Source organism: Leuciscus leuciscus (genome assembly GCF_965113295.1).
Source record: "Leuciscus leuciscus genome assembly, chromosome: 5".
NCBI lineage: Eukaryota > Metazoa > Chordata > Actinopteri > Cypriniformes > Leuciscidae > Leuciscus > Leuciscus leuciscus.
In genome coordinates, this window is record NC_138729.1 from 4,186,127 (window position 1) to 4,212,897 (window position 26,771).

A 26,771-nucleotide genomic window follows, 5' to 3' on the forward strand; every position below is an offset into this window, starting at 1 on the left:
GAACAATATTGTAATAAAACAGTGTGAATTATTTGGGTTTAGTTGCCGTGTCGCGTTGCTCCAGGAAGAGCGCGTCCACAACATGAGTAGTTCTGAATGAATGGCACGTAACTTAGTTCAAGTTCACTTGTGCATGAATTTGCGTCATTTTGTGCAGATATAATTTGTAATATTATGTTTATTTTGAATATATCTGATTAATCTCATATAGGATGCGTTTCTTTTAGATAAATAACGTGCTAGCAAAGTGCTCCAGTTTAACGGTAGGTTAGCAGATTCATTCAGCGCGTGCAGTTGTTCCAGGAAGAGCGCGTCCACAACAGTCACACATTCTAAGCGCATATGAGGCGGCGTTGGTGACACGTTGTATTAGTAGTTATATTTGATTATTAAATAATTAATTTAATTATCAATCACATCGAAACATTTTACAATCCTACTAGCCCTTTATTTATATTTAAAACCATTCTAATTGATTTGGTGAGGAACATAGCGTTTTGAGCAGCATTTGCAGACCCTGTCATGCTGTCATAGCCACTGCAGTAGACGCATATCGCAGTATTAAGGCTAACGATTAATCGATTAATTGATCGTTAATTTAAACGACGATCGATCATGGGAATTTGTGAAAATTGACATCCCTAGTTACTAGTCTTATTGCGAACATTCATGCATAATATAGGCTATTTCTTTTTTCAACCTTTTAATCTAGTAACAAACAAGACTTTTAAAAAAAGGGTCTATTTCCAGTTTTTGCAAACACTTACTTGTACATAATGCAATGTATGATTTATTTTTATTTTTATTATTATATTATTATTATTCTTTTATAGGAAAGTATTGGGCCAAACAAACTAGTTGTGGACTTAAAAGACCCAAACAGACCACGATTCACCATGCAGGAGTTAAAGGAGGTTCTGCAGGAGAGAAACAAACTCAAAGCCCAGCTTATGGTGGCCCAAGAGGTTGGCCATCAGGTTGGCTGATAAAAAAGATATGAAAATGGAAGTCAGTAAGGTCCAATGTTCTTCCAAATACAAATTATTTTTCAGAAGACATGCATATAGATTTGGATTTACATGAGGTCAAATTTGAGGTAAATGTAGCATCTGATGTGCTTGCAGTGGAGTCCTCGGGTCAGAGCAAAGCATGGTGGAAATAAACCTGGACACGCTTCCGCAGTCAGAACCAGAACCCAAACCCTCCAGTATTATAGAGGACAACAAAGAGAAGAGCACTATTCAGAAACTGTGAGTGTTTGCCAATTTATGCACAATGCCATGTTTTGAGCTCTGTGCATTTCCAGGTCTATTTTGATAATCAAATAATTAAACTTATCAAGTTTATTCAACCAAAAGTAGGTATTAAAAATAGGGTTACACTTTATTTTGATAGACCACTTTCGACATTCTACTAACTACAAGTAACTACATGTCAACTCACTCTCATTAATTTGCAACTACATGTCAACCAACTCTCATTACAGTATTAGTAGACTGTTAGGTTAAGGTTTGGGTTAGTAGAATATGTTGTAGTTGCAAAATTACTTAAGCCGGGTGCACACTGTGCGATTTATTATAGTCCTTTACGATTGTTGCTTGTCCGACTGTACGAACATGATCCTCGCTGTAAGCCATGTCACACTGTAAGATCTCAGTTGTCATTAATGTCAGACTGTACGGCTGTCATAAAAATGGACGCACGCAAGAAAAGTTGTCCGGAGTTTTACATCATCAATCATTGACCCGTTCGGTGATGTGAGCTGCGTTACACGCGCGATTGAACTGATGGATACAAAGAAATCTCTAACGTTAATTTTGGTCATGGCTTGTCTTGAAAAACGAAGACACTTTGACGTGGTCGTAGGAGAAGTCACACTGCAGGACCATGGGCCGGTTTCACAAAGCTATTTTAGACCGGTCTATAATGTTAGACAAGCTTAAAATTTGCTCATAGACCAGTGTAAGGCAAGTTAGACTGTTTCACAAAAATAAAGACTGACTTAATTTAGACCAAAAAAATTAGACACCTTACCCCCAGGCTAACTTAGGTCTAAGACTCTGTTACCTTGGCAACCAGCAGTAACAATCAGTAACGTTACAAACCGGCAAAAGAAAAGGGAAAATGGCTCATAATTTAAACATTTCTTCTTGTTACTACATTATCCACAAAATTTCCCAAGTAAAATGTCCTTGTAACTGTTATACTCCAACAAACACATATGTTCCGCTGGGGTAAACTGCACTGAGCGGTTGAATGCGCTTACTCGACCCGCCATGTTTTTTGTTTTGAAAAGTGTTTTATTTTACCAAGAATCCATTGCAGTGTAGTCCTACTTAAGATAGTCAGAGTCTTAAGTGCTTTGTGCAACGGTCTGATTTAGATGTCTATCTGAAGTCTGACTATCTACTACAGTGGTTCTCAACTCCAGTCCTCGGGACCCACTGCTCTGCATATTTTGTATGTCTCTCTTATCTGACACACTCATATCAGTTCATGAAGTCTCTCAGGTGTGTTAAATAAGGGAGACATAAAAAATGTGCAGAGCAGTGGGTCCCGAGGACTGGAATTGAGAACCACTGATCTACTATATCTAAGCCATAGTCAAAGTCTATCTTTGTGAAACCGGCCCCATGAGTCAAATCTTCTGAAACTGCCAGAAAAATTAGGTAAAATGAGATCGGAACGGTCATTAATCGGCTGTCGGTGAACATGTCAAACTAGCGATCAAAGACTTCAGATTTTAGCCTAGGATCAGAGGATTCTTTTAGGATTTGCCAAATCGTAGCCAAAATCGCACAGTGTGAACCGGCTTTATAGTCAGTCTTTTGGGGAGCATCAAAATTAAGTGTTAGCAGATATTAAACAGACAGTCTACTAATACTCCAATGAGAATCAGTTGACATGTCGTTGCAAATTTACTTATAGTTAGCAGAATGTTTAAACTATCAAAATAAAGTGTTACCAAAAATAGTTGATATGATAGACGGTTTTACTCTTAGTCTTCAGTGTCACATGATCCTTCAGAAATCATTCTAATATGCTGATTTTTTTTCTTACAAATTTTAAAAATCTTAATTCTAAACTGTAATGGGAGATTTTTGATTTACATTACTTACTTTGATTTTCATTAACATACACTAGATTGACTACTATGTGTGTTGCTGACTATGTGATATAATGATTGATGTGGAACTTCTGTGAGGCAGGAGAAAGAGGGGGGGGGAGAGCTTTGAAGGCTGAAGCCCTGACCCCTAAGGTCAAAGGGCTGTCCAATTTAGGACTTGCAGGCTGTAAGTTAAGCTAAACTAAAGTTCAGTATAATAGGATCACTGGTGGTGTCTTATCCATCTCTGGAGTTTAAAGAACCTTGGAAGATAACAATAACAGAGTATAAAGACTGGCCTGCCCCTCCCTCCTGGTCGCACTTGTTCCACAGACTGTACTGACTACCTCTGTGTGGCAATTGGGCCTCTTGAAAGACAATAAATTACTTTTTAATGATCATTTGATTCCAGACTGTCTCTTACGCCAAAGATTAGTGAATTAAACTGCCACAACAGTTGGTGTCAGAAGTGGGATCGATATTCCTTGAAAGGCCTTCTGGACCTGATCAGCGGACGGTGGGGGGAACGCCCTGAATGCAACAGGCTTCAGTCTCACCTCGAAAGTGTTAAGAGAAGGAGAACCAGCCGCTTCAGGCCCGGGAGGACTTCCACTGGAATTCGGAAAAGAACCCAGGTCGCAACAGAAAATCTTGGGTAAGAGACAGCAAATTTATTTTTTCATTTGGGGATTTTGAAAAGAAAATTTTGTGGGTGAACCATAGTGGCTGTATTTGAGAACTGAAACTAGAGCTGTGGTACGAGGAAAAGAAGGCTTTTAAAAAGGGCACGGAAATTGAGACCTAGGGTAGGTCAAGAGATTGTCCAGACCGAAGCCGAGTACTCGTTATTGTGAGATTAATAGGAGCTGAAATAATTGATCACTGGAACACTTCCAGGGAGTCAATTGAGAGTAAGCAGAGAAATTAATTCCAACCTTTCCTGATTTCGGGTGAAAGTTAGAGTAAGTGTAACGGGTTGTATATAGTTGTTAAATTCCTGCATAAATGGGGACAGCGCCATCTGCTGGCGACACTTGGTATTGTGCCACATTGCTAAAAATAGCGAATTCTGGGTAATCCACAGCAGAACTTTTGATAACTGCTGTGGTAAGTCGCATGTTAAACGTTGCAGAGACAATAATAGCCTAAGTGCTTTAAATCTCACTACACAAGGTTTTATTTCACTGTATTTTTGTTATGATGTAACTAAGAGATGAATGCTGTTTGACGTCGAGTGAGTCATTAGTTTTAGAGTTGAATGTTAAATGTAGCATATGTTGCGTGGCTGCTGCTACTGCTATTCCTCCGTCTGATTTACTGTGTGTTGTGTAGGGCTGTTCCATTCTCTGTCTGCGATGTCATGCCATTCCTGATTCGTTTTGGTTTCCCCTTGTGCAGGTAATATATTGAATTTGATGTTTATTTTTGTTGTGTGAAAAATGTATGTTATAACAGCAATATTCCTGTTGAAAACAATTTGCTGTTTTATATACTGTGTTTTCATATAGCAGAAATGCTTTAGAAGCTGGAGATTTTATTTATTTTATTTTATTTAACATTTTACTTTGGAAAAGACAAAGAATTGTGAAACATGTATATTTGTACTTTTGTTAAAAAAAGAATCATTCCACTATATGATCACATTTGAACCAGTTTAATAAAAAAGAGCAGAACTTTTGATAACTGCTGTGGGCTGTTCCATTCTCTGTCTGCGATGTCATGCCATTCCTGATTCGTTTTGGTTTCCCCTTGTGCAGATGATCCACATACACAACGAGACTGATACATAGAGGACCGTCACATTGGTGCCGTGACTGTGAGTGAGTGGACGTCTGCCTGCCATTGACGGACCGCTGTAGCTGTGGCTTCGTTCGGACATCGTGGACTGTAGTTTCCTGAAGAGGACATCTTTATGTTATCCTTTGCACATTAAAAAAGGACTCTAAATGCTTTGATTTTTTTTAAATAACTTTGATTATTTTGGGTCAGTTTTCTCTTGTTAGTTGATCTGTTTTTTTTCCCTGATCTTATTGTTTTGAAGTGTAGTCATAATGAGCGAAACAGGACTCGATTCGCCAGCTCGTACTCCAGCTTCTGTTGGTAGGGGGAGAGGTGTACTGCAGATACCTGCTTCCTTTCTTGGTAGTCCTGTTGTTGGCAGTAATGTTGCATTAGGAGTGAATAGGGTTGACTTTTCAATTGGCCCCCCTGACATTACTGATATGCGTAACCCACATAGGCAACCAGTCACTAGTTCAACACCACACACTGAACATGTTGCCCCTGATTTGTTAGATCAAGTAGGCTCAATTGCTCTAATGATTGGAGAACAGATAGCCGACAGTATTATATCTCGTCTTAACCCACCGAGCTTGGGGTCAGACACACAGAGCAACCCACATACTGGCAGTACCACTCTGACTCGACCTTCCAACAATGTAGATATATCCCAGGCTCACTTAGTCACACACAGGAATGTCAAAGAGCCTCCTTCCTTCAGAGGGGATGGATCTGACTCAGTTGACATAGAGGAGTGGGAAGATCTGATGAGGGCTTTTGTTAAGAAGGGAAATATGAATACTACCGAACATGTTGAGGAGATACTTGTTCATCTGCGGGGCAGAGCAAAGGACGTAGTAAAATTTTGGATTAGGAACAGCGAATCTGACACCCAAACCAGCCCCAATGCCATTTACAGTCTCCTCCGTAAGCATTTCAGTTGCAGTCAGTACTCGCCAGTTCCCCTCTCTGACTTTTACACCACTTTGCCGAATGAGAATGAAGAGCCTTACGATTACTGGTTGAGGCTAAACAAAGCAGCAGATGTAGCCTCTGAATGCCTGATGGAGCAAGGCAAATCGTTTGATAATCCAGGAACAGAGATTGCCCACATGTTTATCCGCCATTGTCCCAGTAAAGATTTGGCTCTGACCTTTCGATCCAAGTCCATTGACAAGTGGTCCGCCCATGAAGTGCAAGCTGTGTTAAATGCCCATAAATCAGAATCCAGCTTCAAACCTGCTGGCACGACATGTTGTGGAAGGACTGATAAAACGAATGTTTGCAAAGTTGATGTTAATGCAGCTTCTGTCGCTTGCAAGGACTCTGGATCACAGCAGTGTGGATCTACAGAGCAGGCTAATCTAGAGAGAGTGATCGACATGCTAGAGAAAGTTTTAATGCGCAATTCCTGCATACGACAGCCTAGCTCAGGTCGACGCTATGCCAGACTCCCAAGGATTGATGGTTTAGACGCCTTACCTTGTGCTATCTGTAACGATGGAGCTCACTCTGCTCTAGTCCACTGCCGTGAGCATCGCTTGTGTTTTCAGTGCCTGTCACCCGGCCATGCCCGACGCAACTGTCCTGTGCCACGGGTTACTCTACCTCCGTCCAATCAGGGAAACTAACAGATCTGCGCGAGGGGGAGGGCAGCGTAGATCTAATTAGTCAGCCTCCCATTTGTGATACTGAGGATTGTGAGTCTGTATATGAGGTACAAAAAAGTATTGCCCCTTCTGACAAGACTGTTATTTTTCAATGCTTACAGCACGTTCCCATGACTGATAGTCTGTTCTATACCCCTGTGTCTGTCGAAAATGGTCCAACACTGAAAGCACTGATTGACAGCGGCTCTATGGCGTGCACCATAAGCGAAGCAGCAGAAGCTAACTTGTTGAAAGCCAATCCTACCCTGATAAAGACTCCAGCAGATAATGTTGTCGTTGTTGGATGTGGAGGTCATAGAGTTAACCCCAAAGGGATATATGATGTCACAGTCTCCGTTTATGGATGTAAAATGATGATCTCTGTTCTGGTTGTGACAGGTCAGACAGAAGAACTGATTCTTGGCAGCAATGCTATCAAACCGCTGTTGACTTTACTGAGGACCACCGTCGGCTACTGGAAGTTGATGAACATGCCAAGTGGAGATGGAATGGATGAATCCTTTCAGTTTTTGTCTTTACTTTCCAACACAGAGAGGTGGAAAGGAGATATTGTGCCAGACAAAGTGGGTACAGCCAAACTTAAAGGCAGTGTAACATTACAGCCACAGAGTGAATATCTAGTTTGGGGTAAACTCCCTAGCAAGGCCATGGTATCTGTGGGAAGTACTGTAGTCATAGAGCCCACCCAATCTAATTCCAGGCCTAAACAGATCTTGGTCGGCAGAGTTATCACACCACTATTTGGTGATGGCTTAGTCCCAGTTAAACTAGTTAACCCCACTAATCGCCCTGTTACACTGAGAAGGAATGCAAAAATCGCTGATGTATCCCCATGCATTGCAGTAGAGGATTTCACAGAGGTTGAAAGTGTCCAGTGTAACATCCAGTCAAGTGCGCAGTTCTGTCACATCTCCGAACAACCACTACAGTCGGAAGAGGAGTTGACCAACATTCTGAGGGACTTGGGATTGAACGATTTAGACCTAAGTGCATGTGAAGTCTCTCTCGAGTGGAAGAACAAACTCCTCAGCATCATCACAGCTCATGAGTCTATATTCTCAAGGAATAAGATGGATTGTGGCCTGGCCAAAGATTTCGTGCATAGGATCCGTCTGGTTGATGACAAGCCGTTTCGTCTACCTTATCGTAGAATACCACCAAGTCACTACGAGAAGCTGCGGACAGCTCTGAATGACATGGAGGAGAGTGGCATAATAAGAAAGTCTAACAGTGAGTACGCATCACCTTTAGTAATTGTGTGGAAGAAAAATGGTGACCCCAGGATCTGTAATGATTTCAGATGGCTCAACGCCAGGACAGTAAAAGATGCTCATCCTCTCCCACACCAGTCGGACGCACTCGCTGCTCTAGGTGGAAATGCCTTCTTCTCCACTATGGATCTGACATCCGGTTTCTATAATGTGCCATTACATGAGGAAGACAAAAAGTATACAGCATTCTCATCACCATTCGGACTCCACGAATACAATCGCATGCCTCAAGGCCTTACAAACAGTCCCGCTACATTTATGCGCATGATGATGTCGATTTTCGGTGACAAGAACTTCACCAGTCTGTTGTGTTACCTTGACGATCTTTTGGTCTTTGCTCCAACAGAACAGCTTGCGCTCGACCGATTGGAGATGGTGTTTTCTAGATTGAAGACTCACAATTTGAAGCTCTCACCAAAGAAATGTAATTTTCTAAGAAGGTCTGTGAAATTCCTGGGCCACATTGTGGGTGAAGACGGAGTCTGTACTGACCCTGAAAAAGTTCAGGCCATCACTGATGTACAGGTGTCTGATTTAATGGATTCCGATGGCGTCACTCCTTGCCCTAAGAAAATTAGATCATTCTTGGGTATGGTGTTGTATTATCAACATTTTATTGAGAGATGTTCAGCCAAAGCGAAGCCTCTCTTCAAGCTCATCTCCCAGCCGGACACGCAGTGCTTCAAAAAGAGAAGGAGGCATCCTAAAAAGAAAGTTGTAAATGTTAAACTCACACTATCAGATTGGACTGAGGAATGCAAATGTGCATTTGAGACTTTAAAGCATGACTTGCTTACGAGTGTAACGTTAGCTCACCCTGATTTTGATGACCATTTCATATTGGCCGTAGATGCGTCTTTCGATGGGTTGGGAGCAGTACTCTCCCAGATTCCCAGAGGCAGTGACATGGCGAGGCCAGTGGCTTTCGCGAGCAAGACGCTTTCACGCTCCCAGATGAACTACCCCGCGCACAGGCTTGAGTTTTTAGCCCTAAAATGGGCAGTATGTGACAAATTCCATTACTGGTTGAAAGGTCGTCATTTTACAGCTTGGACTGACAACAACCCACTCACATACATACTCACCAAACCAAGACTCGATGCATGTGAGCAGCGTTGGGTAGCGAAGCTGGCATCCTATAGTTTCGATCTGAAGTATGTGCCAGGAGCTAAGAACATAGTGGCAGATGCACTCAGCAGGGAGCCTTTTGTCAAGTCCAGTGTCAGCCATCGCCTTGTGACAGAGCCATACCATGCTTTGTTAAATCAACTGAATGGTGTGATGGATGAAACAGTTCAAGATGCTTTCAGATGCACAAACAACTGTCAACTTGTGAGTACGGATGTTGAACCAGGCCCTGATCTTTCCCACCCACTTTCTCAGGGCAAGTTAACATCTCAGGAAATCTCCGCCCTCTTGGATGCACACTGTTCTGGTGGGACAAGTCGTGTAATGGGGACGGGGGTCATCCCTCATTTAGAGAAAGAGGATTGCACCACTGCTCTGCCTAAAAGCACTCTTCGGACTATGCAGGAGCAGGACAGCACCGTGGGTAGAGTGGTTTACTATGTCCAGAGACACAAGAGACCTGACAAACGTGAGCGTGCAAAGGAGCCTCGTAGTGTAATCAAGCTGCTCAAGCACTGGAACAAACTCACACTGCAAGATGGTATGCTATTTAAAGTGAAGAGAGATCACAACATGAACAAGCAGCTCTATCAGTTCATTGTACCGGATTGCTTAAAACAACAAGTTCTTCATGGCATACACGATGCCGCAGGTCACCAAGGACGCTCACGTACACTCTCACTGGCCAGACACCGTTTTTTTTGGACAGGTATGGCGCATGATATTGTGCATTATGTCAGAAACTGCAAACGTTGCATTGTTGGTAAGACGCCGGAGCCTAATGCTCGTGCTCCTTTGGAGAACATTCACACCACAGAGCCCATGGAATTGATTTGCATTGATTTCTGGTCAGCAGAGCAGGGAGATAATAAGTCTGTAGATGTTCTCGTAGCGACGGATCATTTCACCAAGATGGCCTTTGCTTTTCCTTGTAAGAACCAGTCAGCAAAACAAGTGGCCCGCCGTTTATGGGATGATATTTTCTGCATATATGGCTTCCCGAAGCGTGTGCATTCTGACCAGGGGGCTAATTTCGAGAGTAAGCTCATCAAGGAACTGTTGGATATGGCTGAGATTAAGAAATCGCACACTACCCCTTACCACCCGATGGGTAACGGGATCACAGAGCGTTTCAACAGGACCTTGGGGAGCATGATCAGAGCCTTACCCCCCAAGTCCAAAGCAAAGTGGCCCCAGTCATTAAGAGTGCTGACTTTCTGTTATAACTGCACTGTCCACGAAACAACCGGCTTTGCACCATTTTACCTCATGTTTGGGAGGATTCCCAGACTTCCGATTGATGTAATGTTTCAACATGTTCTAAAGAATGATCTTGTCATTACTCATTCAGAGTTCGTGTCCCATCTCAAAAGAGACCTGAGTGAGGCAGCAGAGGTTGCTCAGAGGCACAGTTCAGCCGAACAGGCTTGTCATGCTAAGCTCTACGACCGCAAGGTAAAAGGCTCTCCATTGACTGTTGGTGACAGGGTTTTGTTGGCAAACAGAGGCGAGAGAGGAAAACGGAAAGTTGCAGACAAATGGGAGTCAATTCCTTACGAAGTGTTGTCAGTAAGATCGGCAATCAATGTCTACCGTGTGAAGGACACAGTCACTGGCAAAGAAAAAACAGTTCATCGGAACTTGCTCCTTCCTGTCAGTTTCCTGTTGAGAGACAATGAAGTTGACCTGTTGTCTGATTCCCTGTCAGTTGGAGCTAGAAGTGATCATGGTGATGCTTTGCCTCATGACCAACTTGACAGCGATGAAAAAACATTGCAGTGGATTTTGCAATCTGGAAAGAATGCTGGACTTGATGAGGTTGTTGTTGAGTTACCCAGTTCATCTAACGCAGTAGAGAATACTCATGTGGATGATGTTGTCGACGACAGTCATGGATGTACTGGCCGGGACAGGGATGTGAGCCAGTCCTCATTTCTAGACGATCAGTCTGCCCACAGTCACCCCATACAGCTCCCCACAGACTCGTCAGCTGATGCACGCTCACAAGTTCCCAGTAGTGTAGACTCAGAATCAGTTGAGCCTGTAATTAACCAGCCAAGGCGAGGCACGACTATGACTAGGATTGGTAGGACCATTAAACCTCCAAAGAGATTAATTTGTGAGATGAATGACCAGGTTGTGGAAGATTCAAGATCTTCAGTGAGTTCTTTTGTTACTCTTATGAGACATGTTTTTGCAGTGTAGCCTGAGACTTTATAATGTGCCTTTTGAGTGATTCTGTTCCTGAGTGTAGACAGATACTCCATTTTTCTCTGGAGTTTTTGAGCTGTGTCAATTAGGAGAGGTGTAAACGGCATCTCTTGTGTCTATGTTAAGGTTTAGGTTTTGGTACCACCCTATCCTTGCATATCTCTGTAGGAGGAGTTTTGTAACTGACTATAAGGCAGTAACGCTCAATGTAATTCTTTTTTTTTTTTTTTTTTTTTTTTACTCTTTCCCTTCTTTCTTCTGTTTTCTCTGTTTTGGATGCGCTTCCCTGATTTAGCAGAAATTTAGGGGGGTGTATGTAACGGGTTGTATATAGTTGTTAAATTCCTGCATAAATGGGGACAGCGCCATCTGCTGGCGACACTTGGTATTGTGCCACATTGCTAAAAATAGCGAATTCTGGGTAATCCACAGCAGAACTTTTGATAACTGCTGTGGTAAGTCGCATGTTAAACGTTGCAGAGACAATAATAGCCTAAGTGCTTTAAATCTCACTACACAAGGTTTTATTTCACTGTATTTTTGTTATGATGTAACTAAGAGATGAATGCTGTTTGACGTCGAGTGAGTCATTAGTTTTAGAGTTGAATGTTAAATGTAGCATATGTTGCGTGGCTGCTGCTACTGCTATTCCTCCGTCTGATTTACTGTGTGTTGTGTAGGGCTGTTCCATTCTCTGTCTGCGATGTCATGCCATTCCTGATTCGTTTTGGTTTCCCCTTGTGCAGGTAATATATTGAATTTGATGTTTATTTTTGTTGTGTGAAAAATGTATGTTATAACAGCAATATTCCTGTTGAAAACAATTTGCTGTTTTATATACTGTGTTTTCATATAGCAGAAATGCTTTAGAAGCTGGAGATTTTATTTATTTAATTTTATTTAACATTTTACTTTGGAAAAGACAAAGAATTGTGAAACATGTATATTTGTACTTTTGTTAAAAAAAGAATCATTCCACTATATGATCACATTTGAACCAGTTTAATAAAAAAGAGCAGAACTTTTGATAACTGCTGTGGGCTGTTCCATTCTCTGTCTGCGATGTCATGCCATTCCTGATTCGTTTTGGTTTCCCCTTGTGCAGATGATCCACATACACAACGAGACTGATACATAGAGGACCGTCACATAAGCGCGCTGAAGTAAAATCCACAGGCAATAGTGAAAGAAGGAAAATAACAGCCATTATGGGGACATCTAATAGTAAATACTGCACACCGGTATACTGTGCAATGAAGAAACATATGATCAAAATGCATGCAAGTCAAATTAAGTGAACAAAGGTTTTATTAAGCAGAATGGGGAACAATTATATATTTTATTGGTAAAATAATGATGTCTAGAGAATTTTCGTAACAAGAGTTGAAGGAGGAGGCAGCTATAATGGCTGTCTGTGCATTTTAGGGATTGAGATATGAGTAATATGATATTTTGGTTTTTTTGTGAAACAGCAGAGATAAGTGGGACTGAGAAAATAATGATAACATTAAGTTGAATATGCAGACTAACCATTTGATAGAGGACAGAAGAGAGCAAACGCTGTAAGCAGCTGTGCTCTGAAGCTCACTTCAAAGAAATGTGGAGAAATTATTAAGTAAATGGTAGTCAGGGTTTGGATTGTGTTTGGAAAATTTAAACAACAACTTGACTGGCTAAACAAAGAAAGAAACTGAAAATTGTTCATTTTTAGCCTTGTATTGCTTCCGATAAAAAAAAAAAAAAAAAAAAAGCAAGTAAATGTTGAGTGATTTTCTTTGCAACTTATGAAATTAAAGCGGCCAATAATAATGAAGATTATGATTTGGCTATTGCGATTGAATCCGCCACTGGTGGACTGTAAAAGAATACAGAGAACTGCTTATCAGTGGCTCTGTTTACATTCCTGATCGGGACACACTGCTTCAAGGGTGTGCAGTAAGTTGGAGCCGTTTGAAAGCTCAATGATCAAACTATAGGCAAAAAGAGTGTTTTAATTGTGGTCAGCGGGGCCATTTAGCCCGTAATTGTAAATGGACACTCAGAAAGTTAAAGGAAAGTGATAATGAGAAAGTGACATGTAAAATGTGTGTTTGAAAGTAGTCTGAGAAAGAACTAAGAATGTGAACGCAGTGTTAAAGAAAGTGAAAAGATTGCGATATGTAAGTGCGCAGCGCATACTAACGATAAAACTTCTGTATCAGCAGGAAACGCCAAAGCAGACGCGGCAGCGAAGGCCGCGGCGGCGAATGAGACAATAGAAGCAACATGTACTGTGATATCTGACAATGATAACCCTAACATTCCAACTTCTTTACAGAGCATGCAGACTTTTGCTACAGCAGCAGAGAAACACCTATGGAAGGCCGCAGGCTGCAGCATAAAGGATAATGTGTGGATGAGTGTTGGTGGCTTTGCTTGTTTACCTAAACATTTCTATGGACATTTTGCACGTTTAACGCACGGTTTTGACCATGCGTCGAAAGGGAGGATGGTGACACAAATGAAAGATTTATGGTTCACGAAGGGCTTCACAGCATTTGCTGAAAAATTCTGTAACAGATGTGTTACTTGCACCACACATAATGTAGCAAGAGGAGTTAAGACACCTGTGGTCTCTCAACCGCCACCATCAGGGCCTTTTGAATATTTAATGATGGATTTCATTGAATTAACCCCTTGTGGAAAACAAAAATATTGTTTGGTAATGGTGGATATGTGGTCTCGGTGGGTTGAGGCGTTTCCAACGTCGAAACAAGACTCGGCGGCTGTAGCGAAAGCGCTGCTCACAGAGATAGTACCCAGGTGGGGCATACCACGAAAAATCAGTTCTGACAATGGAACACATTTTGTTAATGAGGTAATAAAACAAGTGGGTCAGTTTTTGGGCATTGATATGAGAACACACACAAGTTATCATCCTGCCAGTGGGGGCGCTGTTGAGAGACAGAATCAGACGATCAAGAACAAATTGGCAAAGTGTTGTGAGGAAACTGGACTCATGTGGGTAAAAGCACTCCCTATTGTACTGATGTACATGAGAATGAGGAAAAGGATCAAACCAAATTTGAGCCCGTTTGAAATACTGTTTGGAAAACCCCCATTCATGGGGGTAGAGGGAGGTAAACAGAGATTGCCATCAACAGAAGTATGTGAGAATGACATGTTGAATTATTGCAAAGAAATGTCTTCTTTGTTGTCTAATATTTTTGTGCAGGTAAAGGCAGCTCAGAGGGGAGTAGCAGAGACATTCCTGCATAAGATCCAACCTGGTGATTTCGTGGTGATCCGTGATCTGAGGAGGAAAAGCTGGAAGGCGAAAAGATGGTTGGGGCCATTCCAAGTGCTTCTGATAACGCACACAGCCGTGAAGGTCGCAGAAAGAGCTACGTGGGTACACGCCAATCACTGCAGAAAGGTCCCGTTGGTATCGCAAGGCCAGGAGGAACAGCAACAGCAGGAAGCTCTACATCAATAAACGCCAAGCTATCAGCGATGGGATTGTTGATTCTGTTTTGCCTGCCATGCATTCTGAAATGTGTTTCCAGCTCAGTACAGAGACTGGTGAGTGCGGGGACAGGGGTGAAACTGACAAAAATGGGAGTGGTTTCTGATGAGGAAACTGGAGAAGGGAAATGTGACTATGATAGTGATAGCGGAAGCTACACTAACATGTAAATGTTTTGTTTATGTTTTTTGTTTATGTTTTTATTTTTCTTATTTCATTTTTGTTGAATTTTTATGATGTTTTTATTTTTTGGAACGATGATGATATGTAAAGAGGGTTAAAAGCAGTAGCCATCCGTGTTACGAGATGGCATACAAGGACAGGGTTTGAACGTGAGGGATTTTCTTATCTACTTTATCTGTGTTTTTATAGCATGTTTTGTTGTTTTCCTACTGAATATAATCCAACTTTTTCTTGTTTATACTGTAATGACTGAGGTGTCCGACCTATAGTGTTGGGGATGCAATGACAGAGCTCGTTCGTCTAGCCCGGTTTCAGAATAAACCTTTATCTGCTTGCTGTAAAATTAAGGGTCTATCCCTGAAAAAATAGCCTGAGCTTATTTCATTTTAATCTTTTTTCCTACTAGTATTTCATTTTAATATTTTTTCTTACTAGTTTAAGAGTATGATCAGTTATATGAAATTCAGAAATGAGAAGTATAAGTATGATGTAAGACTTAAACTTGGTACGATTCATTATTATTAGTACAGTGTGAGTGTTTTGATGAAACAATTATCAATGAATGATAAAAAGGGAGGAGTGTAATGGGAGATTTTTGATTTACATTACTTACTTTGATTTTCATTAACATACACTAGATTGACTACTATGTGATATAATGATTGATGTGGAACTTCTGTGAGGCAGGAGAAAGAGGGGGGGGGGGGGGAGCTTTGAAGGCTGAAGCCCTGACCCCTAAGGTCAAAGGGCTGTCCAATTTAGGACTTGCAGGCTGTAAGTTAAGCTAAACTAAAGTTCAGTATAATAGGATCACTGGTGGTGTCTTATCCATCTCTGGAGTTTAAAGAACCTTGGAAGATAACAATAACAGAGTATAAAGACTGGCCTGCCCCTCCCTCCTGGTCGCACTTGTTCCACAGACTGTACTGACTACCTCTGTGTGGCAATTGGGCCTCTTGAAAGACAATAAATTACTTTTTAATGATCATTTGATTCCAGACTGTCTCTTACGCCAAAGATGATTGTTTAGTGAATTAAACTGCCACAACAAAACTTTTGACCGCTATGTTAATGGCTTGAAATACATATACGTACCAGTATTGCAGGGCAGGTGTGTGTATGTGTGTGTGTGTGTGTGTGTGTGTGTGTGTGTGTGTGTGTGTGTGTGTGTGTACCTTGTAGAATTTCTTGACCTTTTTACATTTATTGAAGACTCATGTGAGTGGCTTTACCAGTTGTGGGAGGTTTGGAGTCTTGCCCACTGGAGTTTGCCCATTGTAAAAGCAAAACAATAATTAACAATAACAGCATCACAGCATAAGAGACATCAGGATCAAATTGTCCTTAAAATATATGTATTTCTTGCAAGAAATGTTCCCAATCCATCCACAGACCAGCTGCAGGCGGAGTGAGACTCAGAGCAGAGGTGGGCCAGCTTCTTTAAAGTGTTCTTTTTCAAAAGCTATCTCTTACAGCCCCCACTAAACAAATGAAACAGAGGAACCCCTGTGGCTCCCCTAACCCCGGGAATCTTTACACCTCTGAAGTCTCACAGCTCTCAGCTGTATAAAGAAACTCAAAATACAGTCAAATAAATGTATGGCATTTCATTTGTTAAATCATTGAAAATAAAATACAAAGAAAATATAAATTTTTTTTCCACAACAATTCCTCCTCTTTATCATTCTCTGATAAACTATTTGGTTTCATTAACATTAGGTTTTGATTATAACAGCTTAAAAAAGCACACTTGTTTCTAATTCTGCATCAAACCCATAAATGAAGTTGTTTCAAGTCTTTACATCACAGTTACTTTCATATCACTCTACTTGAACCTTGAAAGAAATAAGAAAAATTTAATTAAAATAAAAACTTTGGAGCAAGCAAGTAAACATTTTATCTGAAGCCGGGCTAAATGGATAAGCACTGTTACCGTATTTCCCGATAAATCGGACCCTCAGTCACTCCAGTATAAACAAGAAATAGTATAGATTGTCATAGTAGGAAAACCATATCAATTTAACACCCCTGGTTAATTTGAATAAAAATGTTTACCAATAAAATTCAAAGATTAAAAGTAGAATAAAAATCCCTCATTTCAAACCCTGCATCCTTCTAACCAATGTAGTTGTTCAAACTCTTAACTCTAATACTTCCATTATGGACTGTCTTTCATAGCTTATTACACATCAGTTAACACTAGAACTACCGGAATTCCATAACTACTAGAACGACCATAGCGGTCATTCTGACCGTTCATACTTTGACGTTCATATGGCCGTACTGAACGTCATTTTCGTCATGTCATATCTATTGTACATGTTAACCTTCTCTTTTCCAATGAAGCGTTTAATTCCTGTCGTCATAGCCCTTAAAACAAGCAGAAAAGAAAGATTGCCCCGACAGGTGCTGCCTCTATTTGAGGAACGTTTTGCGTCAAAATAATATTTTTTTTCACCGCACTCACCACGTGAATAGACATGCACAAAAGTTAGGAAACGTCAAAGCTTCATACCGTTTAGTACAGCCCTGTTCAATAATCATCAAAATCTAAAAATAAATGGATCTACAATGATAGTAGGCCTAATGATAAACAGGACACAAAATTTTAATTCAAATGAATGTGAAAATGTACACACACAAACAGGCTAAGAAAAAACATGAACATTAGCTAAACAAGAAAACAAACTGCTTTAGAACGATTAGTTTCAGTGAACAAAAAATATTAACGAACAATATCAGGTTAACTGCCCATTTGAACGGTGCAAACATCCCGCATCATTGACGCTTACGCACATTCCACACAGGTAAACACCGCCTTTCGCGTGCAGCTCCCACACACTTTGTGACATTTGCACGTTTCCTTGGTTTTATTTTGTTTGCAGTTCCTCCAGTTGTATGGCTTTTGATTCCATGTGGTCGGAGTGAAGTTCGCTCGCCAGTCGTGTGATGAAGTCCCTCTGCGAAACTTGCAGTGTAACGGACTTATGATATCTATAACGCGTGCGGTCAAAATGACCGTTATGGTCATTCTAGGTAGAAATAGTCAGAACTGTTGTGTGTTTTGTGATTTTAATAAAATAACTGTCAGAATAAAATATACACATATTTAGGAAAAGTCAGCCACATTTATTTTATTTGAACAAAGTTATTACATTGTAAAATTTAAAAACGGTCAAAATGACCGCCTTGGGAGTTCTAGTGTTAATAGATTTTCTACATTTGCACCAAACAAATCAATACCTAGTTTGATTCAATCAAACACAATCATCAAAATCATCACCAAAAACATATTCTTCTGCTAAACTTAAACCATCAGTTGGTCCACATCTTTCTCCAGATGTGTTGATCATCTCGTTGCCCCATGGACGTTCCATCTTCACCATTTTGACACTTTGCGCATCGTTGAAATGGTCTTTCCAGCGTGGGCAACAGAGGAATGTTTCTAGCACATATCCTTGATCTCTCGCTTTATTCTTCGCGTTGGCGTGTGGGGTTGCTGATGTTGGTTGGTTGATTTTCAAATCCTTACAAGGTTTTCCCTTAGATCATGACCGCACCCCCACTGGAATGAGTCTTTTACTGTCTGCTGTCACCTGTGAATGCAGACCTTAAGTGATTTTGTTAGTGACCGCTTGTCTTGTCGTCCCTTTTGGTCTGACCTGTGGAATTTTCAACCTGAAACATATCACTGGATAATTTCTTTCTCACTGAATAGCACTCAGGGTCCTTTTCCCACTGAAAAACACTCAAACCACGTTGCTCATGTTAACAAAACAATACAGAATCAGTTCTGTTTGGTTCAAAACATCCTGACATCCTGCAAAATTAAAATTTTAAGTTAGGCATTGCACAGTGTTAGGCACTCTTTCTTCACTTTGCTCATGTTAGCCAGACAATATGTATACGTTTGGAACAGAATCAGTTCTGTTTGATGCAATCCGTTCTGACATCCTGAAAAATAAAAATGTTAAGTTATGCGCTGCGCAAGGTGTGGCACCTTTCTGCCACAATAATGACCCAGGCCCGGATTACTAGTCAAGTGTGTCTTTGCTCATGCCATGTGCGCAAAAGTCTGCTTCTTCTGTAAAGAAAAACAAATGTTGAGGTTATTGTCACATCGTTTTCTTTTGTCTGCTGTGCTGCCGCATCTGCCCTGGCGTTTCCTGTTGAAACAATTCTTGTTATTAGCACACTTAAAAATACAAACAATGCACACAGCAATTTTGTTCGGGGGAAGAATGGCTTTTTGCAGGGCTTTTACCCAATTAACCCAGTGTCCTTCCGACATTTATCTTCCCACCTGTGCAAATGCTTTCAGCAAATGTGAAACCATTTTTGGCAACTGTTATCATCCTCCTCTTGATGCACGAGATCTCATCTTGTGCATCAATTTAACATAATAAGATTCTCTTACATTTATCGGACGCTTTTATCCAAAGCGACTTACATTTCAAGATACACATTTACATTCTTATCAGTTCTTGCTTTCCCTCAGAAATCAAACCCATGACCTTGGCGTTACAGGTGTCAAACTCTAATGTTTGAGCTACAGGAAAACTGCAATATTTGTTCATATTTATTTGGTAACATTTGTTTGGATAAAGTTTGCTAACCCAAACATTGTCCTTCAGCCAAATTTCCTTTAGACATTTTTCTTTGCCTATTAAACAAAAATATTACTTAAAGCCACAATTTCATCTTCTTATCAAATTGTTTTAAGGCAACGGCCTGAGTCTCACAGCGTATCCTGCTTTTCAGGCCTGTTGTTGGTCTCACAATTCAGTCATCTACAAACATTCTCCAGGTCATCAGTTGGTCAGGTCAGGTTGTGGTTTCCACACTTCGTCAACGTCAGTTGAATAACAATCTCCCCCTTTTTACAATACATAACTGTTAAGGGCTCTCTGGATAATCTGATATTTACTTAGCCTACGTGTTGGTTGCTGTCAAATCTATAACATTTTCTCAACACATGACTGACGGCTATCTACGACTTCACAATTCTAATTTACACATCAATACTTAAACCTGTCCAGAAAGTAATTCAAATTTACTGCACATCATAAATGACCAAAATAACAATTAACAGACAGAGCTCGATGATCAATCAACTTAAAGCTCGTCCTATGTTCTGTGTTGCCTTCTCATCAGATTGACTCACAATCCTCAGCTTACTTTCAAATTTGTCATTTGCCTTAACCCATCTATAATGCTAAAACACTCTTTCCAGAGGTTAATGACAAATTTATACACACTATTCAGACAGGATAGTTGTCCTTAACTAACACATACTGTACAAAACATGAATTAACACTCACACTCATCCCTGACTATGAACCGCTCATATTTCTTATTCATATCCTTTCTCTAAAAAGATTTACATTTTTAAATAACATTTTAACCTTACATTTTCCTGTATCTTTTATCTAATGTTTTTATTTATGGCCTCTTAACCAGTTTCAAAGCATGTCTGTTCATTATTCATTTGATTTTAGAAAAGTCAGCTGGATTGTTTTGGTTCATTATCTTACTTTGCTTCAGCTTTCTTTGGCTGACTGATAACAGAAAGACAGACAGAGTACCATCCCTTCCTCCACTTAAGCAGTCTCTTGGTGCGTTCAAGTCCTCCTGGGAAGTTCGTACCTACGAGGTGGGAAGTCGTGCTTATAACGGCATGTGCGTTCAAGTCACTTTCGTCGGAGCAAAATGGCAGAGTACTTTCTCTTAATTAATTACACAAAAATATAGTAAGGTTCTTAAACTCTTGTTCTAGAAAATGAAGAACAAAGAAATGTGCATCAGGTGTACTTTGTATTTTTATGTTTTTAATTAATTTATGAAGCCACTGCCAACACATCATTACATGTTGCATTGTTATATTATAATACTATCATATTCTGCGTTGGCGATTAGCTAACTGAGCTGTTAATAGAAAAGCCTGACAATATCACAGCTAAATACCTTTACGTATTGTGTATTTCGCCATGATAATCACTGACACGCCCCCAACTCGTAAAGATCGGAGCTTAGAGAAAATCCCGAGCTCCCCACTGGTATTTACGACATTGTGGTGGCGTTCAAGTGCGTTCAACTCGTAAATACGATCAATACGAGATGACTTGAACGCACCATCTTTCTCTCTCACTATAAGCAAATCATCTTTTCAACAGCCTCCTAGGACTGTAACTAAAATAATCATAGTCATAGTCAATCCTTAATAGTTCACAAATGTCAAAATACAAATGTTTGACTCAAATTAGAACCATTACAACAATCTAAAATACATTATGCTATGATCTTTTCTAAGGTTATCTTTAGTTTAAATACTCAATTCACCTAACCTTCGTTTTCCAGAAATGTCTCTTGACTCATCACAAGCTGTTCTCATCTTTTAGCCACCACCATGTCTAATGACCTTCAGGAGTTAAAACTAGTTCAATATCAAACATTTTTCCTTGCCCATAAGGCAACCAACATCATGTTCCTTATGTCACATCTTTGATCTTCTGTTAAAACAGAACGGTCAAATGTTTAAGGTGACAAGCTATTCGAAGTCCCTGTAATCAAGATGGTTGTTGGTTGCGCTCTGTGATACTATTTACATATTACTGAGATTGGATGTAATTGTCTCTATATGATAATTAAGCTCTTTTAAGTGAAGGAACATTTTGATATATATATATATATATATTGGAGTGGAAGTTGTAGGGAACAGCTTATAGACCCCTCTTTGATGCTCTTGGCCCCAAGTAGCATCACAACCACTCCCTTTTAGTAGATAACACCTCCCGAAACCTGGTGGGCAGGTGCCCCAGTGGCGGCGATAGCCCCTGGCTTAGGTTGTTCCCTTATGGCCATCAGAGAATCTTACCCGTCTTCGGGATCTACGCCTCCTGCACACTGAGTTATGGCTCTACTTCACTTGAGCAAAATTATCATAGTTTGTGATAATGAAATGTTTTTTTTTTTGTTTTTTTTTTATTTATTTTTTATACGAGGTAACCAAGAACCATCATATCCACTTGGAACATTCAATATTGACATTCAGTGTACTGTTACTTCTGTAGCTGGAGCCATCGGCCCTGTTTCATGGTGGAGGCTAAAATGAGACGAAGTCACTGGTCCTAAAATAAACAAGTTCAAAACAGTATTATTTTAAAGACTTCTTTAAAGTCATTCAGTTTTACTTTTAAAACATTTTAAGTACAAATTGCCCATTGAATGGCAATGATTTCCTTTAACATCTCTGTGTCTATGATTTTCAACTGAAACACTGTGCTTTACACAGGCTCAGACAACAGCTTTCAGCTGACATTGAATGAGAGAGAGACTCTTGTATGAAGGTAAAATAGTAGCAAAACTCAAGAGCACGTAGATGTGAATTTGAGAGCTTGTACAATAAATATTCGTACTTGTACATGAACATTTACACTCACAGCTCCAATGTGAAAACCTGTAAAATAAAAATCTGAAGTTGAATGTTGAAATTTGCACTCGCATACAATAGTCACAAACAGGGCCTGAAGTTAACTTTTTTGACCACCAGCCACTGTGGCAGTAACTTTTTACCTGCCAGTTTTTTTTTTTTTTTTTTTTTTTGCCTCATAAAGGTGAAAAATAGAAATCACACAAACATTGTTTTTTAACTTGTAAGAATACACATTTTAAGTGCTGTCAAGTTATTAACGAAATCATTATAAGTAATAATAACTCAGACTATAATTGTTTTAATCTTTTTATTCATTGATTTGCTGTGTCACAGACCTAGTCATATGTCATATTCATATATACTGACTGCTGCTAATCTGAGTCCACAAAAAAGGAGCAGATGCACTCCTCATCCTCCACCTCTGTTGCAGCTGCATCTTCCATGAGGTCTGGTCTCCTTGACATGTCCCCACCACTTTTTGCCAGGGTCGATATTGTCTCCACCACTTTTTAAAACATATCGCGGCACGAATATACCAATTCTACAAATAAATAAAACATCTCCAGTTAACTGGCAGAGCATTCATTTCGTTCGTTTTTTAAATAAGAGGCGATCTAGCGCTGAAATGTGTTTTTTTAAATCAAGTGATCAAAGTGCTCGTTGCCGCTGCGATCAGAGGCGCACACACGCACGCACACACACCGTGCTAACTCAACAGATATAGACCTAAGTTACCGCAGCTCGTATGTAAACAAATCACACATGGCTGTGTTGATGGCTGATTTAGTCAGTAGACAGTTCCTGGCAACTGTTAATTACAGCCTTCAGGAACCGTTAAGCAGAACTAAATTAATATTAATATTACTGGTAAAGTTACCGGGTACCGGACATTTTCTCACTGGTTCCCAACTCCCATCATACACACGCACACACATCTGTGTAACTGTCATTGTACCGTAACCAACGTCAGCTTTGCTTTATCTCATCTCATCCCATCTACTCGCACATCCAAAACGTCGTCTTTTACGTCGCGGACTTAAAAAAAAAAAACAGACGCAAAAAACAACAACTAATGAATCACTCAATTCTCATTGGCTACCCGCCAATGTGGCAGGTAGATTGACAGTTTTACCCGCCAATTGCAAAATTCACCCGCATTTGGCGTGTGGTCGGGTGTTAATTTCAGGCCCTGGTCACAAACCTGTATTCTGAATCTGAAGCTGCAGACAAGTAGACACAAATGTGTAAAATGCCATTCACAGAAATACAACGACAGACACAAACTTGTAATATATATTTTGCGTTTAATCTTACGTTCACATTCGCAGTACTACCTCAAATAGGCACTTGCGACTTCTCAAATCTGTCACTGCTATTTCAAATTTCGCGCCTTGACTTTTGCTACTCTTTCCGCGATATATCAGGTGCAAAACTAACTTGTGCACTTGAAACTCAGAGGCGGCGAGAGAGAAAGGGGGGCGGGAGTGTAGGGTTCAAAGGAGCCGTTTTATTGGTTGGCAGCTAGCCAATGAAATGGGACTTAGATGATGTCACGAAACCCGCGTGCACTGAAACGCTAACATGGCTTAATGCATTATTAGACTGATATTAAAAGAAATAAACGATATTATCAAACTCAGTAAACACAATGCTTATAATGCATACTACAGAAAAGCAGATAAGCACAGAATATGACGAAAGAAAGCAAATGTGTGTTCAGTGCAAATAAACTTGCCTGTGTTTTATTAATAATGTAACAAATTATCGTTTATTTTTTATTGTTTTTTATTTTTTATTTTATAACTGTTGGTCCATTAAGCCTCATTAAGCGTTTTCTTGGTTTTCTATGGAGAGGAAAACGTACAATTAAACGCGTTGCTTTAATATTCTGTGCTCAATTGCTTTACTGTATGCTTTATTTGTATGGTGTTTCCTGAGTTTGGTCTTTTAATACCACTGTCTCAATTAAACGCGTTGCGTTCATATTCTGTGCTTATCTGCTTTTCTGTAGTATGCATTATAAGCATTGTGTTTACTGAGTTTGATAATATCGTTTATTTATTTGAATATCAGTCTAATGCATTAAGCCATGTTAGCGTTTCAGTGCACGCGGGTTTCGTGACATCATCTAAGTCCCATTTCATTGGCTAGCTGCCAACCAATAAAACGGCTCCTTTGAACCCCACACTCCCGCCCCCCTTTCTCTCTCGCCGCCTCTGAGTTTCAAGTGCACAAGTTAGTTTTGCACCTGATATATCGCGAAAAGAGTAGCAAAAGTCAAGGCGCGAAATTTGAAATAGCAGTGACAGATTTGAGAAGTCGCAAGTGCCTATTTGAGGTAGTACTGCGAATGTGAACGTAAGATTAAACGCAAAATATATATTACAAGTTTGTGTCTGTCGTTGTATTTCTGTGAATGGCATTTTACACATTTGTGTCTACTTGTCTGCAGCTTCAGATTCAGAATACAGGTTTGTGACTATTGTATGCGAGTGCAAATTTCAACATTCAACTTCAGATTTTTATTTGACAGGTTTTCACATTGGAGCTGTGAGTGTAAATGTTCATGTACAAGTACGAATATTTATAGTACAAGTTCTCAAATTCACATCTACGTGCTCTCGAGTTTTGCTACTATTTTACCTTCATACTCTTGAGGCATTCAGGACTGACACACTGCATTTTCATAAACTTTTAACTTCAGACTTTATCTTTTATCTACTCTAGCCCATCTTAAGGCATCTTTTCCATAAATTACATGTATTGTAATTTAGACATTACAAATTTCCACCCAGAATGAGTCTCTGTTGCACTGAAACTGTGGCAGTTTCAGTTACAGCACATACCAAATTCAGATAAGCAAACCTGTTTTGGCCAAATCACAATCTTCTTTTGAACCCAAAACATCAGCTGTTAGCTCTTTTCATAGTCAACAACAAGCTTTTGTTTAATCAAATGCCTTTTTTACACATTTTACATTTTGCAACTGTTAATCCTGTAACACTGCTTCCGCTTATTTTATCTTAAAGAAATAATAATTATTCTAGTTCTTAATAACGTTTCAAATTTCATTTCAATTTTAGTTGTCAGGTTTTCAATTACCATAATTTAATACCCGACTTCAATGTTTTATCTAAGAGTTTATCAGTCTGCTTTTATGATTCATACTAACTTTTGAGGCTGCGCTCTCTGCTTGTCATACATTTTATGATTATCACTATAAATCATTCGTTAGATTTGTCTCTCTATATCATCTAAAACCTTATCAAAGCGTTTCATTCAAAACACAATCATCCTTTTAGTGACCGGTACTTTTAAAATATTTTGCAACTCATTTAGCTCATCTGTAATTTTACGTCAACCGGTACTTTTTATAGTTCTTTTCCTTTCAAAAGGAATTCCTTACACTTAATATCTTTCAATCTTCTTAACAACTTTCAAAAGTTTATCCATAAACTTTCTTTTCTCCCTCATTTACTTTTACAGTCATACAGTGGGCATTTTACAGTCACTGAATGACCCCGCTGACCGCAGTAAAACACTCTCTGTTATTCTACCTACAGTCTTATCACTGTGATCTTTCTAACATCTCCACCCTACTTTACACCCCTGAAACAGTGTGTTTTATTCAGGAAATGCAAACAGAGCCACTGATAAGTTCTCTGCATTTTCCCCCACTGTCCCAGCTGCAAATTCAATTACAATAGCCGAATCATAATCTTCATCATATTAACACTGATCTACTTTCTAACCCATATCAACACAGACTTTTCTTAAAATTTGTGTTATTTTGGCACTTTCTTTGTTTGGAGCCAGTCAAGTTACTGTTTATCTTTCCAATCAGAATCAAACTTTTACAAAAACATAATCTGCAAATCTCTTTTAACTGAGAGCTTCAGAGCAGAGCTGCTTACAGCATTTGCTCTCTTTTGTATCAGGACTATTCAGTTACTCTTCATACAGTATAAAGAAATTTAGCATGTCATTAATTTCATTAACACTGGTTTGATAGCTTATTCTTCTATCAAATTGGTAGTATGCAGATTCAACTTAATATTATCATTATTCAGTCCCACTTATCTCTACTGTTTCACAGAAATCACAAGATTCCTCAAATCTCAGTCTCTAAATTACACAGACAGCTATCCTAGCCGCTTGCACCTTCAACTCTTGTTATAAAAATATGGCAATCTATTCTTCAATACTCTTGTTTTCATAACATTAATACAATAAAGCACATTCACATCATTATTATTGGCAGGACATTAATTTTCATAAGTGACAAGGAAAATAAAAATATTCTAAGCGGGTTTCACAAAGTTTCTGATTAACTTTAGTCACACGTGTCTAGGGAAATTATCTCCAACCCATAATTTTCTTTATAAAACAATATATTTTCCTTAAATGGCTTAATATCCACAAAATATCCAATCTTTGGATATTTCTAATTTGGTATTATCATCAACAACACTGATTACAAATCACG

The 26,771-nt window shown here is 39.6% G+C and overlaps 2 protein-coding genes across 47 annotated transcripts in view; one reads left to right on the forward strand and one right to left on the reverse strand.

Moving 5' to 3' along the window:
* The window catches only part of LOC309500111 (RILP-like protein 2), a gene marked incomplete at its 3' end in the record, with an annotated part of 2,574 nt that extends 1,588 nt beyond the window's left edge, over positions 1–986 (forward strand). Inside the window, exon 2 of the mRNA XM_082171676.1 lies at positions 834–986. Within this exon, the coding sequence (XP_082027802.1) occupies positions 834–986 (153 nt within the window). The remainder of the gene's footprint in view (positions 1–833) is intronic.
* Positions 1–26,771, reverse strand: part of LOC309499292 (uncharacterized protein) — a 548,614-nt gene that overhangs the window by 416,792 nt on the left and 105,051 nt on the right. The gene's annotated exons all lie outside the window — the stretch shown is intronic.